The following is a 14,849-nucleotide window of genomic DNA, read 5'->3' as shown; positions in this document are numbered from 1 at the left end:
GACAGACATTGTGGGAAAAGGCTTTAAGTATTTCCCTTCTGCACTAATTCCTGTGCCTTATTTCTGCTCTCAAAAGACAGGCAAGTGCCACACATTGGGGATTTACTACCATTTTGCTTTCTAATGCAAAACGTGCTCTAGTATTTTGATTCTGTTTCTGTGGCTGTTTCTGCTTCTGTTACATCCCCAAACTCTCCTTGTATCCCTAATTGCTGACTTCTGAATGTAGATAGCTTTTGAACCTTGTTATTTTATACTATAACTTTCAGTACTTAGAACTTTATTTAGGCCAAATAGAACATTATTTAGTAAACAACAACAGTAGAAATATACCCTCCGTAGTGCCTGACCCTGGATGAAAGTTCTGACATTGTATTATATCAGGTAAGGGACCTGATGCATGTGTATAGACTGTATGACTTCAACTTGGACTTCACTGTTCTGATACTTGTATGTTCTCATGGAGCAACTGTATAGAGCTGAGCCAGCTTCTAGGGGTCATGATGCAAAAATTGAGATGAGTGAGGGGTCTTTGTGTGGTTAAGGGCATGTTGATTCACTGAGGGGGTAGGCCGTAAATACCTAAATGCCCAAATAAATAGCATTCAGGGTACCCAGGTAAGATGTCTGACTGTTTGTTCTTGTTCCCCAAGATTTTCCATGCTGAGCCTGGAGTTTGATTATATGTGCCAGTATGACTATGTGGAGATTCGTGATGGGGACAATTTGGACAGTCGAATAATAAAGAAATTCTGTGGAAATGAGAGGCCACCTCCCATCCGAAGCACTGGGTCTTCACTTCATGTCTTCTTCCAGTCTGATGGATCCAAGAACTTTGATGGATTTCATGCTGTCTTTGAAGAAATTACAGGTAACCTAGTCTAAAAGTGGAGCACGCCACTCATTCTCATTAATTCAATTTCACTAATCTCTTTGCCTGTTTTGCTTCATTAAAAACTTTCATGCTGTGTTGCCAACAGCAACTTACATAAAGTCAGTATGGGGAAGATTCAAAAGCTGTCAGATGGCATGTGAATGTGAGGCTCTTCTAAAAAAGACTGAATTCCTTCTACTTGTGTGAAGAACAAGCACATCAGCCAGCAGAGAAAAGCTGCTGTTTTGTGTGACTTTTCTGTTTGAATTGAAGAATTAAGAGCACAGAGGAAGTAGAGGAAGGGACATGTGTATCTGCAGTGGCAGGACTGCTCAATGCTGTATTCAGGGGCAGAGTCATTGTCTCAAGCAGCAAAAACCTGATGCAAAGTCTCATAGATAGTTCAGTGAAAATGCCCTGGCAGAACTCTTGTGTTGGCTCATGTACCATTAGGAATTAAAAAACCCCAACCAACCAAGACCAAAACAAACAAAAATTCCCAAGTTTATACACAGAACAAATTATTTTCTTTAAGAAAAAAATGAAGAGGCGTTTCCCATTCTGTGATGATCTCAGTCTTGACAGAAGTGGGGCTCCAGAATTACTGGTTTCATTACTACTCAGTGCTTCAGTCCCCTACCTTGCTTTCCATAGTTTCAAAATAGCACTGAAAGTGTAGCTAGCTTGTCATTTTGCCATTGGATTTGCAGCAGCCTCCACACTCATCCTGAATCTTCCTTATTTAGCTATGTAAGGAATTTTTGGTCAAATCTATCTACAGAACTCCTGGCACAGAAGACTAATCAGACTGTGCTGTTTTGCCATAGATAAACCCTGCAGGATCTATGACTCACCATAACTTGCTTTCTGTACACCCTGGTGACCCACATTGCATGAGGTCATCCAGGGTATATATGGCTCAGGAAATTTAGTTAGTTTATATAACCCTTACATAAATACACAAACCTAGCTCTTAACAATGATCAGAGGTGTATCTAGCAATATGAAATGTTCGTACTTCTGGATGTAGCTCCTATGCCATTTCTCAGCCTGCCCTGCTCTTCAAATGTCACCTTTAGTACCTGCTAGCAGGAGCAGTTAGCTATTGATAGTTTGCCTGGGCTTACAGCAGGAGAGGTGATATAGAACAAATGAGTGTGGCGTGGGCTATATTGCATAAGGGCTGCCTACACTCAGGGAACTAACATTTTCCATATGGTGCAAGCTGAATTGGTTCTGTTTTCTCTGCCCAGCAGGGAACACTCGGTATTTGAATATTGTGGAGCACTTTATTTCCGCCCCATTTTGAGTGGTAATTATTCTGAGGCTGTGAGGCTGCAAGTGTGGTAATCCACACAGAGCACATTGTAAAGGGCTTCTCAGAGTTTGTGAGGAGCTCTATTTGTGCACTTTATTATGAGGCTGTTCTGGTCTAATGTGTAGTGCAGTGAAAGGCTTTTCAAACACTCCCAGTGTCTTTTTATGTGAAGCACCAACCTGGCCAGCAGGACCATTTAAGGGAAGAATAGAGTGTGCATGGGGCAGCATAGAATTGAAAGTGGGAGCAGCACAGGATCGAAAGCTCTGGCAGCACATTGAAAACTGAAGCATTTGCCCTGAAATTTCTTTCTGTGCACAGCACTGTGGAAGAGCCAAGGTCCCCAGAACAGATTTCACGGGGCTTACTAAAGCAATTCCCTATGCTGCAGGTGGGAGCAGCAGCAACAGAGGTGCTTACAGGATGTGGACTAGGAAATGAAGGTGATCTGGTGTCCCCCAGCACCTCAGTGGTGTAGTGGAAAGGACTGAAGTATGTCAAAAGTGAATTCCTTCTTTTTCTGCCTCCTCTTCCTGTGAGCTCTGTACTGGCTTAGAAGCCATAGTTTACTGAAGCAGGGGCACTGACTGCACAGAGATCACTGGTTCAGATTCCAGAAGGGTCTTGATTGATACAAAATAAGCTGCAAAGCCTATATCTCCTTTAGGAAAGGTCACTGTGTATATAGTTATTAAAGGATGAAACCACCCAACCTCCTGTGCTGCCTAATCTGGAAGCAGGTGCTAGGTCCCATCCCATGCCAAGTGTGAAATGGGAACCAGTAATTGGCATGAATGACTAGAAGTCACTGAACAGAATTCAGATGAGAAGCATGGGAGGCCAGATGGGGAACTATCAGAGTCTGTTAAGGATTAGACATATGCTGGATCCAGTTAGATGAAAGCCAGTTACTGACTTTCAATAAAGCTTTCCTTTCTGTACACCCAAGCTAGTGGACATAACATAGTGACTTTAAACATTTGTAGTATTGTCCCTTGTTGTTTGACTTAAGCCAGGAAATCAAGACTCCTTAAAACAGAAAAAATATTTAATGTTTTTTTAGTATCAGGCATTTTCAAGGAGAGTACCTGACACTTACTCTTATTCACTTGACTTGCTTACTTTTCCAGAATCAAGAAACAAAGCTTGGACAAAGACAAAGATAAAAGTTCACTAGCTTTAACCAGTGACTACAAAAATACCAGTCTGTAAGGAGTCTTCTTCTTCTCCTTCCCTTTCACAGTGATATTTTACATTAGTTGTGTACAGTACAATTGCCACATATATATTTTATTTTAAAGAATGAATTACTGTCCTTATTCAGGCCTTAATCTTCAATGAGACATTGAAGATATTCATTGCCTGGCCATGTATAAATTGATCTTACATCACCACTTGAAGCCTCCAGAGAACTCTATATGTGGCATCTATATATTTCTTACCTCATGCCATCTGGATAATAAGAAACTTCTCTGAGAGAAGCTGCTCTGAGGTCGGTCCATATGGTGGCAGTGACAGATCCTGGCACACAGGGGCTTTTCCTGAGTTGGGAGACACCTGAGCAGCTTGTGGGAGGCTGAGGAGATCTGCACAGTGCCAGAACAAGCGCCCCTCTGTAGCCAGCCCCATGCCTTTCAGAGCAGCCCAGGGTGCAGCCAGGGTGTGCAGCAGTTCATGGCACCTTGGGAACGCAGGGAGGGCAAGGTCCTGCTGCAGCTGCAGAGCAGAGCCCGGGCAGGGGTCAGCACCCCCTGGGAGGGAGTGCAGCTGTGGTATCCCCTCAGCAGAAGCCTGACCTCTGCATGCACCAGGAAGGAGGTGATGACCCAGGCAGGGCTGCCACATTAATTAAACATGGAGCCATGCAGGTCTGGCTGCAGGGAGGGCCAGAGCCTGTCTCTTTTGACTCAGTCATTGCTGGCAACCTCTCTTCCCACACTCCTCGAGCTGAGGGACTGCAAGGCAAGGACTGGGGCAGCAAACTCTTTCCCACTCTAAGAGATGATCAGTGTTGTTCCTGAGGAACCTCAACATACACGAGTCTCTGGGACCTGATGACATACACCCCAGAGTCCTGAGGGAATTGGCTGATGTAGTTGTCAAGTCACTTTTATGATATTTGAAAAGCCCCTGGTGACTGGAAAAGAGATAAAAATGCACCCATTTTAAAAAAGGCATAGAAGGAAGGACCACAGAACTACTCACCTGTCAGCCTCACCTCTGTGCCTGGGAAGTTCATGGAACAGGTCCTCCCAAAAGCTGTGCTAAGGCAGATGAAGGGCAGGGAGGTGATTCAGTACAGCCAGAACAGCTTCACCAAAGGCAAGTCCTGCCCTGACCAATCTAGTGGCTTTCTGCAGTCGAGGGACTACACCAGTGCACAAGGGAAGGGCTACAGATGTCACGTCTATGAACTTTCATAAGGCCTTTGGACATGGCCACAACATCCTTCTAGCTAAACTGGAGAGAGATGGATTTGATGGGTGAACTGTTCAGTGGATGAGGAATTGACTGGATGGTCAGATCTAGAGGGTGGTGGTCAACAGCTCAGTGCCCCAGTGGATATCAGTGACAAGTGGTGTCCCTCAGAGGGCCATATTGTGGTTTGGATTTTGTATGGTAGCACACTAATGTTTTAGTGATTGTGAAGTAGTGCTTATTCTAAATCAAGGACTTTTCAGTTTCTCTCGCTCTGCCAGTGAGGAATTGCACGAGAAGCTGGGAGGGAGCATGGCCAGAACAACTGATACAAAGTGGCCAGAGGGATATGCCATACCACAGAATATCATGCTCAGCATATAAACTGGGGGGAGTTGTTTGAGAGCATGGTTTGCTGCTTGGGGAGGGCCCGGGCTTCAGTCAGTGATACTGTGAACTACTGTGTTGTGGATAGTTTTTCCTCTCCAGCATTATTTCTCTCTCTCTCTCTCTCTCTCCTCCTTTCAATGTAATTATTATTCCTATTATTATTATTATCCATCATCATCATATTTTATTTCAATTATTAAAGTGTTCATATCTCAACCAATGAAGTTTCATTTTTCTTTCTCAATTCTTCTCCCCTCCAGCAGTGGTGGAGTGAGTAGCAGCATGGCACTCAGCTGCCAGCTGGGGTTAAACCACAACAGTTCTACTGACTCGTCTCCTCTTAGAGCAGGCACCAAAAAACCTGTGTGTTTATGTTATTACACAATGGAATTTGCTGGTATTTAATACACAGTTACACATTCTGATATTAAGTTATGCTGGTGTATACAAACTGTATACAGTTTGATGTGAATCACTGATAGATTGTTGTATGCAAGAGTTTCCCAGGGACAAAGCAACTCCCAAAATCTAAACCAACAAGGTCTGAGACACAAAAAAAACTGCAAAAACCATGGATCCCAGAACCTATCCCTAAACTCTGGGTTGAATGGCAGGAAAAAAGTGTAGGTTGCTATTAGACTTCTTTAATTTAGTCTAAGCTCTAAATATTAATTGAACTTGATATAAATTATTTTTGTTCCATAAATCTTTCTCACCATTTGACTGCAGTTAAAGGAAGATGGTAAAAGTAATATATGCTGGGAAAAGAGCTGCTTATCCCTATTAGATCCCTCCTCTAGTAAGTAAGGGCAGAAGACTTTTTGACATGCATCAGGCCCTTTACTGTGCCTTTCTAACTTCTAACCATGTTAATATGTAATTTACCCCAAGACACAGCCACCATGAGGAAAAACAGGTAGGTTCCCATCCTATGACAGACCATGAGCATTTTTGCTTTTCTTTTACAGCTTGTTCTTCATCTCCATGTCTTCATGATGGGACATGCATTCTGGACAAAAGCAGCACCTACAAGTGTGCCTGTCTGGCTGGCTATACAGGGAATCGCTGTGAAAACTGTGAGTACAGGCACTGGTGCATGACCAGCCTCCAGGGCTGTCACTGATGCATTAATTGTAAGGAGTGTTGGTGGTGTGTAGGTTTGGTCAGTCACAGATTCAGAGAATGCACTGACTTTCTTGTGGCATTTTTTAAAACATGTTTCTTGTAGTTCATGAAGATTTCCACTCAGTCATTCTGGAGCTTTATGTCAATGTGCAAAAAGGTAAAACAGACTTGAAGCCAGGAAACTGCACACAAGAAATCTTTGTAATGGATTAGCCTTATCAGACAGAAGTATCTCTGCCTGCTGCTTTCCACTATGTGCATCAGCTGTTCTCTACTGAAAACACATACCCCAGCTGAGCCCTGTGCTTAATGCTCTAGACTGAGTTAGTCATAGGAAATTCATCTTTCCTCACAGTCCCCTGGAAAGTAAAATTTTGGCACCATGAATGAAAGAGACTTGGGATCAAAACAAATGAAAAAGGGTAGATTCTGTTCATATCTGCACCTATAGTCATACACCTGGTTTTGTCCTGACAAGTGAATTGTAAAATTACTGGATTCAAATCAATTGTCTGTTCCAGTGATTTACTTCTTCATGCATGAGAATATCTTCCTCTAACAGGGCTCATAAGAGCATGAGGGAGTAAGAATTTTGCAATATATGCCATGATAAAAGCTGTATCATCTACACTAGCTGAAAGGAACATTCTGCAATACTTAAAGTCACTGAGCTGTTCCTGGAAGATTTCACAGATAGTGGTGAAATCCACTTGGGATCATATTTAGCCCAAGACAGAAAGCATAGGCTTACTGTATCCTGCTGTGGCGTTCATCCGGCCCTAAGGCACACAAATGACATTGTATCAATAGAGATATGAAAACAGGGAGGGACAGAAAAGTGCATGTAATGGGAAGCAGAGTTTTCAAAGGAACTAATATACACCAAACTTCACTTCAAAATCTTTTCCCTGTGTATGCCATTGTTAGGAGTGGATTTATCTCCTGGAATTTCTTCTATTTCATCAGGGGAGTTAAATCATAGTGGCATGGTATCTCCTTTGATGAATCATTTTGAGGTAAAAGACTTTTCAATTTCTACGCATCCAGAAGTAGCTCAGACATGAGGAGAGGTTGCTTCATATTTTCCAGAAACCTGAAAAAAATTTGTCTCTGAACAGATTGCACAGACTCCTGGTATGTTTTCTTTAGGGAAGAGGTTGCTACAAAGTGGAAGTTCCTGACCTCAGGACTAAGAGTGTCTGGCTCTTCTGCTAACAGCCTCTTTCCTGTGAGTAGTTGTTTCGCAGGTCATTTAGGGACTGGAAACTCCTGAGCTCTTTGCAACTGCTCAGCAAGATTAGTTCTGCTCCTTTAGAACAGAGTGAGGGAAAAAAAAGAAAAGGAAAGATTCCTGTCTGATTCAGAACCAACCAAAATTTCAAATAATTACATTTCCAGCAAACCTCAGCCCTAGTTTTGGCAGGCTCTACAGTACAGGCAAGGCAAAGAATGGAGCTCATATTCTTTTACTGACTTTCTTTTGTAATTCCTGTGTAGAAGCTTCACCCGTGCAAACAACAGGGGAGATAGTTGAAAAACAATAGGATGGGATTTCTGTCACTGTAAGCAATGAAAGGTACAGGCACTAACAGGATGAAAGAGAGACACTTGAACACATATACAGTAAGATTTTTAACTTGATGAGAATCTTTTAGTTTTATTTGTAAAAGAACAACTTTGGTGGATAAAATTCTGTTACATTATGATGTTTGTGGCAATATGTTTGCCTTTGCTTATGCTAGGCATAATATTGTTTTCCAGCATCTATATTACTGCCTTCTCTGTGAATAGCAAACCTCACAGTTAGAAAACATCATGGCAAATCTTTTTTCTCTCCAGCCTCAAGTAATTTTTTTTCTTAAGATATTTCCTTCAGTTTTGCCAAAATGCATCCTAAGTATTTTCCAATGTATGGGGAGAAAAGCCAGAAAATTAAAGTTTGATTTGGTTTTTTAAGAACAAAAGGAAGAACTGGGAAAAGATCTATGGCTGCAATTCTTTAAAAGCTAATTGCAGTTTCCTGAACAGTCTTTTAGTTTAAATGTTAAAGAGAGATTGTGCTTTCCTCAAAATCTTTCTTTTTGTTAGGTCTTTTAGCAAAAGTGCTGTATTTTGAGGTAGAGACAAGAGAAATCAATTTATTTCTGCAGACAACTGTGATAAAATAGTCACTTTTGGAGTATGGAATACGAGTTTGGGCACTATAAGACTGACTTTTTTTCAGTCTGGTTTTCTTGAAACCAGGTGCAATCCCATTAAAGTTAATGGATGCAAAATAGGTGTAAGAGAGAAGAAAATTACAGCCCTTTAATGTTAAGTGCATGTAGAAGCTCTGAGGTGGTGGAACAGAAGGTACCCAGAGAGATATCAGGGTTTTAAAGAAATCCAGGGGACATGATTCAGATGAAGAGAGACTGTAGGATTATCTCAGGAATGAGTTAAGGCCAAATTAAACAAATTTAGCAATGAGTATTTCATGACAGAATCAGAAATGGTTTTTTTCCCTTACCATCCCAATGCAGCTCTATCTTTTTGTCTGTTACCAAGTTTAATTTTAAACATGTAGGAATCACTATTGGAATTATGGAGATCACCTTAATGTGATAAACCACAGGGAACCTATTGTTTCCTTCATTAAATTAAATTCAATCTATTTAGCATTGGTCAAGCTGCTTTCCTGGAGTCATATTTAACCCTAATTGCCCTGCCACTTACAATCTGCAATATTAATAAAATAATCCAAGGTACAGGTTACTTACAGCTAGCAGTCTCTTTTATCTTCTACTATGGCAGTCAAGAAATTAACATTTTGTTTACAATTTAAAGGGCTAATATAGTGAATTAAAGGTTTCAACAGCATGAGTGAAATGTAGGCATTTATCTTTCTGACAGCTACTAATATATTTCAGTCCGCCCTGTGTCAGGGCAAGAAATATTTTATATAGATATGTATTATTTCACTCCTGAGACCATTTAAAAAAATTTATATGAAATTGTAAAACAAATGCTAACCTTCTGTCTTCTGACTCAAAACACAATAAACACAAATCCTATATGTGACCGTGGTCACAAGGGTTTTCAGGATGAAGAAGAGACGAGAATGTTGACTCCATGATCAGAAGGCTTGATTTATTATTTTATGATATATGTTACATTAAGACTATACTAAAAAGAAATAGAAAGGAAAAGGTTTCTTCAGAAGCTAGCTAAGCTAAGAATAGAAAAAAATGAATAACAAAGATCTGTGTCTCAGACAGAGAGCAAGAGCCAGCTCTGCCATGAGTGGTCAGTAAATCCAAACATCCACAGGAGACCAATCACGGGTCTACCTGTTGCATTCCACAGCAGCAGATAACCATTGTTTACTTTTGGTTGCTGAAACTGCAGCTTCTCACAAGGAAAAATCCTAAGAAAGGATTTTTCATGAAAGATGTCTGTGACACCTATAGATAGCAAAAATACCTTCTTAAAATAAACATACTTTGCTATCATGATACAGTAGGTAGAGAAAACTAACTCCTGTTTTAAATACTTGGGCTTCTTTCTGACCTTAAAGTGAATTTGCAGTATACCTACATCCCCCTCCCCGTGACCCCTTAGTCATGCTGACATGACTAAGAGCAAACTCAGGCTTTTCTCTTTGACCTTTGTAAATTCTAATGCTGTCAGAGGCATTAGGAACCCACAAAATCAGATAATCTTGTTCTCCTAGCATACAAATACACTGAGACAAACCAGCAACTTCATCAAAAGATGCAGGGGAAAAGTAAGAAGCTGACTAGTGCACAACCTGCCTGCTAAAAAGCATCCACTCTAGTGTCAGAATGCCCATGACTCTGTGCAGTGTGACAACTACTTGTCCAACTCAAACTAAGAAAGGTCTTTTCCAAAGTTGCCCTGTTGAGTTTGCCTGCTGAGGATGCAGCTGTAGAGACTGTATTGCTGGTACCCCATAGCAAATGCTCTTGCCCTCTGCTTGTCCTCCTCCTAGAACGAGCTGTTCTGACTCAGAGTCCTCCCAGGGCTTGCTGGCCCCAAAGCAAGAGACCTTGACCTCATCCTGCCCAGAAATTTCCTGTTACCTTTATTTCAAACAAAGCCAGGCAAACTGGAGTTCCTACGCAAATAAGAAGAGCTTTGCTGAATAGGGAATTCAGGGCTGAGATCTGATTTCCATTTTTATTCTGTTTCTTGCTCCTGTCTGCCAAGTAGGAGAGGTTTGTTCTGCATCCTAATGAAGAGTCTAATCCAACTGACAAAACTGTATAAACTAACTCCTTGCTGTAGCCTTTGATGTTGCTAGGGCTGGCCTTACTGTGTGCCAACAGGCCTCTGAATATAGCTTTCAGGCCTTTCCCCACAGCTGATATAATCCACTTCCATCCTTTTTGGCCCCATATATCTGTGACTTGGGCTGGTTCTTAGGGATGTGCTCATCCTATCAGAGCCTCCTTATATCTAAAATAGGGAGGAAGCATTAACATCCCACCAACCACACCTCACCCCCTGTTCTGCTGTGGGAGAAAGGAGCCCAGCTGTCAGTGCTTGGCATAAGCTAGACAGTGTTTGAAACCCAGCAGAGCTGAGGATGAGGCACTGGGGAGAGGTTCTGGACATTGAACATAGGTTTTCTTACCTAACCTTCGATATGTAATGCAGAGTTTTCTAATAGCATGCTTGGAGGGCTTTTTTTTTAATATAATTTTGTCAGAAAGATTCTCAGTAATAGATTTCAAGGAGTGCCATAATCACTATGTAAGTGTATAATTACATTATATCAGTGTGTAATCACTTCAGCATTTACAGCTCACATGTGTTACACCTTACCTACACTGCATGATTACAATGGAGAACTTCAGGTATAATTAAATAAAAACCCCTGAGTCCTTTCTTGCAATGTTGTACTGGAAATTAGTCCTATTCCAGCTAGGGAAAATGTTCCAAATAGAAATATGACTCTTAATTTTCCTGCTCCTGGGAATGCCATTGGGTCTTTTTTTTTTGTTTGATTGGTTGGGTTTTTGTTTGTTTGTTGGCTTTTTTGGTGGAGTTTTTTTGTTTGATTTTTTTTCTTTTTTTTTGGGGTTTTTGGGGTTTTTTTTTTGGTTGTTTGTTGGGCTTCACTTGAATTTTCCAATGGAAAATGGCTTGTTACAGATTTTTTTAAAGGGACAGAGTTTTTCCTCACTTGTGTCAAGGTCACGTTTTTTGTGTGGTCATGTCAAAGATATGAGATTATTACCACTCCTTCTCCACCACATTTCCATCGTCCCTCCTATTGGGATGTGTGTATGGGATAGGAAATAAAACCCTGCTCCTGCTGTTGAAGGACATGTATACCTGGAGCTGCTAAGGAGTAGAGGCTAGTGGCTTTTTTTCACTGTTACAATCCAAGGGCTGCCTTGAGAGCCACACAAAAACCTTTCACTCAGTGTGGCAGTTCTTGGGTTTCAAAAATCCATTAGAGGCTACAGGCTGAAGCATAACACAGAACCACCCTTTAGCCTGTCATGCAGCAGCTCTGTAGTGTGACCACAGAATGGTCTCAGAGGTGGCTGTTTTCCAGAACTTTCCTGGAACTGCCTCTGAGAGGCAACATAATATGGAGAGGTTTTTAATAAGTCACTTCAGAGTTCAGTTCTGGTGGCAAAATGCCCTCTCTTGTTTTACTGAGCTGGTCAGAGGTACATTGTGATGCTGTGTAGATGATTGCTAGGATGTTAGCAAACATACATCCTGCCCCACAACATACTGCCCCACAGTACACTCCTTTCCAGGAAAATCATGTGCTTACAAGGCAATCTGTTTTGGTTAGTGCCTACTGCAGGAATTTGAAGGACTTGTGTTGAGATGGAGGTAGATTTCTGCTCCCAGTTTTCACTTCAGTATATTTTCTGGAGATTTCTCCCTCGGTTAGAAGGATGTTGGAAATGCTCGCAGAGAAACCACCTGCCAAACCACCAAACACTATGTGTGGTGATTTAAGATAACCTAACATCAGTTCTGGGTTGTCTTAATTCACTAAGCAATAAACTAAAGCTGTGCAGCTTGTGTTACACAAACACGAGCTTCAAGATGCCTCATACGAGGACAGAAACACCTAAGAGAAAAATTATGTTGATGGCTGAGGATGGATATTGCTACAAACATTTGAAGCAGCCACTAAACAACAGCTGCTGTAAATCAACCTGCAACAATCTGGTCCCCAAGACTGGCCTTTCCCTCAGTTCCATCAGTAAGAATGTTGGATTGGGTAAATCACACACTCTCTGGGAGGAAGGTGCTCATACCATTTACCAGTGTTGGATCTCATAATACTTTTATAGTGTCTTGAAACTCCAGTGAGTAAGTGTCACTGACAGCAAGGCTGAAAGAGACAGAACGTCTGCTTTACTGACAACTCCTCTTGTTGCCTTGTTATTTTCTCAGTGTCAATTAACTAGACAATTCTTTTAGTTTTTCAGAAAGTGAAACATATCTGGTAAAACTCCATGGTATTCTGCCCAGAGCACAGCCCCAGGCATAGCCAACATCTAAATAAACAAGAAATTGTCTCTCTTTAAATGCAATCTATCTAGCATAGGCCTGCCATAGGAAGTGTATTTCTAAACTACATTAAATATATTCATAGCAATCTCTACTTGCCCACCTCAAAACAATAATGAACTTTTTCCTCAGCCTGCTAAGACATCTTAGAGATAAAACCATCCATAGGATTCTCCCTGGTATGACTTGCCATGTGGAAGGATGAATCAGTGTGAGGAGGACAGGTTGGACCAAGCTACATCTCAGGTATTTTTGCCACACTGGATGGGACAAAGATACTTTTGCCTGTCATTTCACCACTGAATCACTTAGGAGGCTGAGTCTTTCTGAAAAGCCTCCTCTAATGCATGGCATAAACCAGCTCTTCAGCACAGAATGACTGCCTGCAGCCCAAAAACCAGTCTGCATCACTGGCACACTTCAAGCTCACCCCCACCTTTTCCAAAGGTCACAGAGGAGGGGGCTGGAATACAGTTGTTAATTTGCTGATGGAGATGTTTTCTGCCTCTGAGCTGAGTGTGAGGAGATGTAACTTTTGGGTTTTTTGGAGTTGGAAGGGCTGAGTGAAGGGCCCAAAGTAGATTATAGATTTAGGATCTCTGCCTATATCAACCATTCATCACTGTTGGCCAGCTAGCCTCCCTCACCTACTTCACCACCCTCCTAATCCTCTTCCCTATTACTGGAGCCCTAGAAAAACAAAATACTCAACTTCTAAAAATACTCTAATAGTTTAGAAAAAAAAACTGGTCTTCTGAACCAATGAGTGAAGACTACACCTCTTAGAATTCCACAAATCACCTCAGAAAAAAAGGACTTAAACCTCAATTTCAAACTCCCAAAGCTGGTATTTTACATTAAACTATTGTCTCATTTCTACCCTTAACTGCTTGAATGATCCTGTCAGATAACCCTCACACAATTCCAAAACAACAAAGTTAGTAACAGCCCCCACCAAAACTATCCTCACCCTGCAGGAATAAAACATAGCTACACCACTAAAATCAGATTGAACAGCAACAGCAGCCACCCCAAACTATCAGCATTCAGGTAAACTCCCCCAAAAACTACCTCCAAGAACTAAAACAAGTCCCACACCATCACAACCAATTCCCCAATTCTGAAAAGAATCTGCCACTAAAGAAAAAGAATAAACACAATCCACTGACATTCCACCCAAATAAACCATAGACAACACCAAAGACGTAAAAGAGATCCCCAAACTCAACAACCACCCACTCCCTACATTAGATGCCAACACCAAACCTACCTCTCCAGAATACAGTGATGGGTTGTATGCAACTGCTAACCCTCCCAAAACAAAGCACAGCCCTAAGAGAAGTACAAAATGGGTCACAATTGTTCCTGCTTGGCCTCTCTCCAGTGTCTATGGCCTGAAAACACGTCGTCGTAAACTTCAATTGCAGGAACCCTCCCAAAATACAACTTTGCTTTTTCTTTCTTCCCTCTCCTGCCCTTCAGTTCAGTCCTCTCTGAAGACTGCTGATACACTGTTTGTACTTCTGGGGTGCAAGCATACAGGCTGCAGCTCTTGCAGTGCTTTGGGGTAACCCTAAAACTACTGTGAGAGTTCGCTGAAATAATCAGCTTTCTTCAATGCTTACAGTTTTGTTCTTTCCCTTCCCCCTCCCTCCAAATTCATTAAAAGGCTTTGTTCTTCCTTGAGGATTATACACTCAAACACCTCTGAAGCAACTACCTTACACACTTCCCTTCATGGGCATCATTGCATGGTCTTCCATGCTGTTCGCTGGTGATGCAAAACACTGCCAAGGCAGATTGGCCCCAGGAGGCAGGAATGATGACAAAATTGACCAGGCAGAATCCCACTTGTTCTTTCTTACGACTCCCGCTTTCCACTTTGGTTCCTTCAAGAGCTCAGAAAATGCATTTCACAGCCAATCAAATTGCCCTGCTACTTCCTTAGTACTTTTCTGCTTTTCAGTTCCCTTCATTTCCTTTCCCTATACTCTCATCTCAGCGTTTGGTAATTTCCATCTCTTTTTCTAAAATGGGCAATGCCAGATCTTACTTCCTGTATGAAATTCTGCTCAGATCCCTGCAAAAGGCTGAATGAAATATTCTGTCAGCTATGCCAAGGTGAATCTATATCATTATATATTGTTCTCTTGTTTAAGTTAATGAGCCTTCAGAAAC

General features: G+C 41.5%; 1 protein-coding gene across 1 annotated transcript in view; it reads left to right on the top strand.

Moving 5' to 3' along the window:
• PAMR1 (peptidase domain containing associated with muscle regeneration 1) overlaps nucleotides 1-14,849 on the top strand; it is a 55,827-nt gene that overhangs the window by 20,344 nt on the left and 20,634 nt on the right. The window contains exons 5-6 of the mRNA XM_036384251.1: nucleotides 654-871; nucleotides 5,969-6,076. Of these exons, the coding sequence (XP_036240144.1) occupies nucleotides 654-871; nucleotides 5,969-6,076 (326 nt within the window). The remainder of the gene's footprint in view (nucleotides 1-653; nucleotides 872-5,968; nucleotides 6,077-14,849) is intronic.

This window comes from Molothrus ater, chromosome 6 (assembly GCF_012460135.2).
Source record: "Molothrus ater isolate BHLD 08-10-18 breed brown headed cowbird chromosome 6, BPBGC_Mater_1.1, whole genome shotgun sequence".
Lineage (NCBI taxonomy): Eukaryota > Metazoa > Chordata > Aves > Passeriformes > Icteridae > Molothrus > Molothrus ater.
The sequence above is the reverse complement of the archived record's forward strand: the minus strand, read 5'-3'. Positions and strand labels throughout refer to the sequence as shown.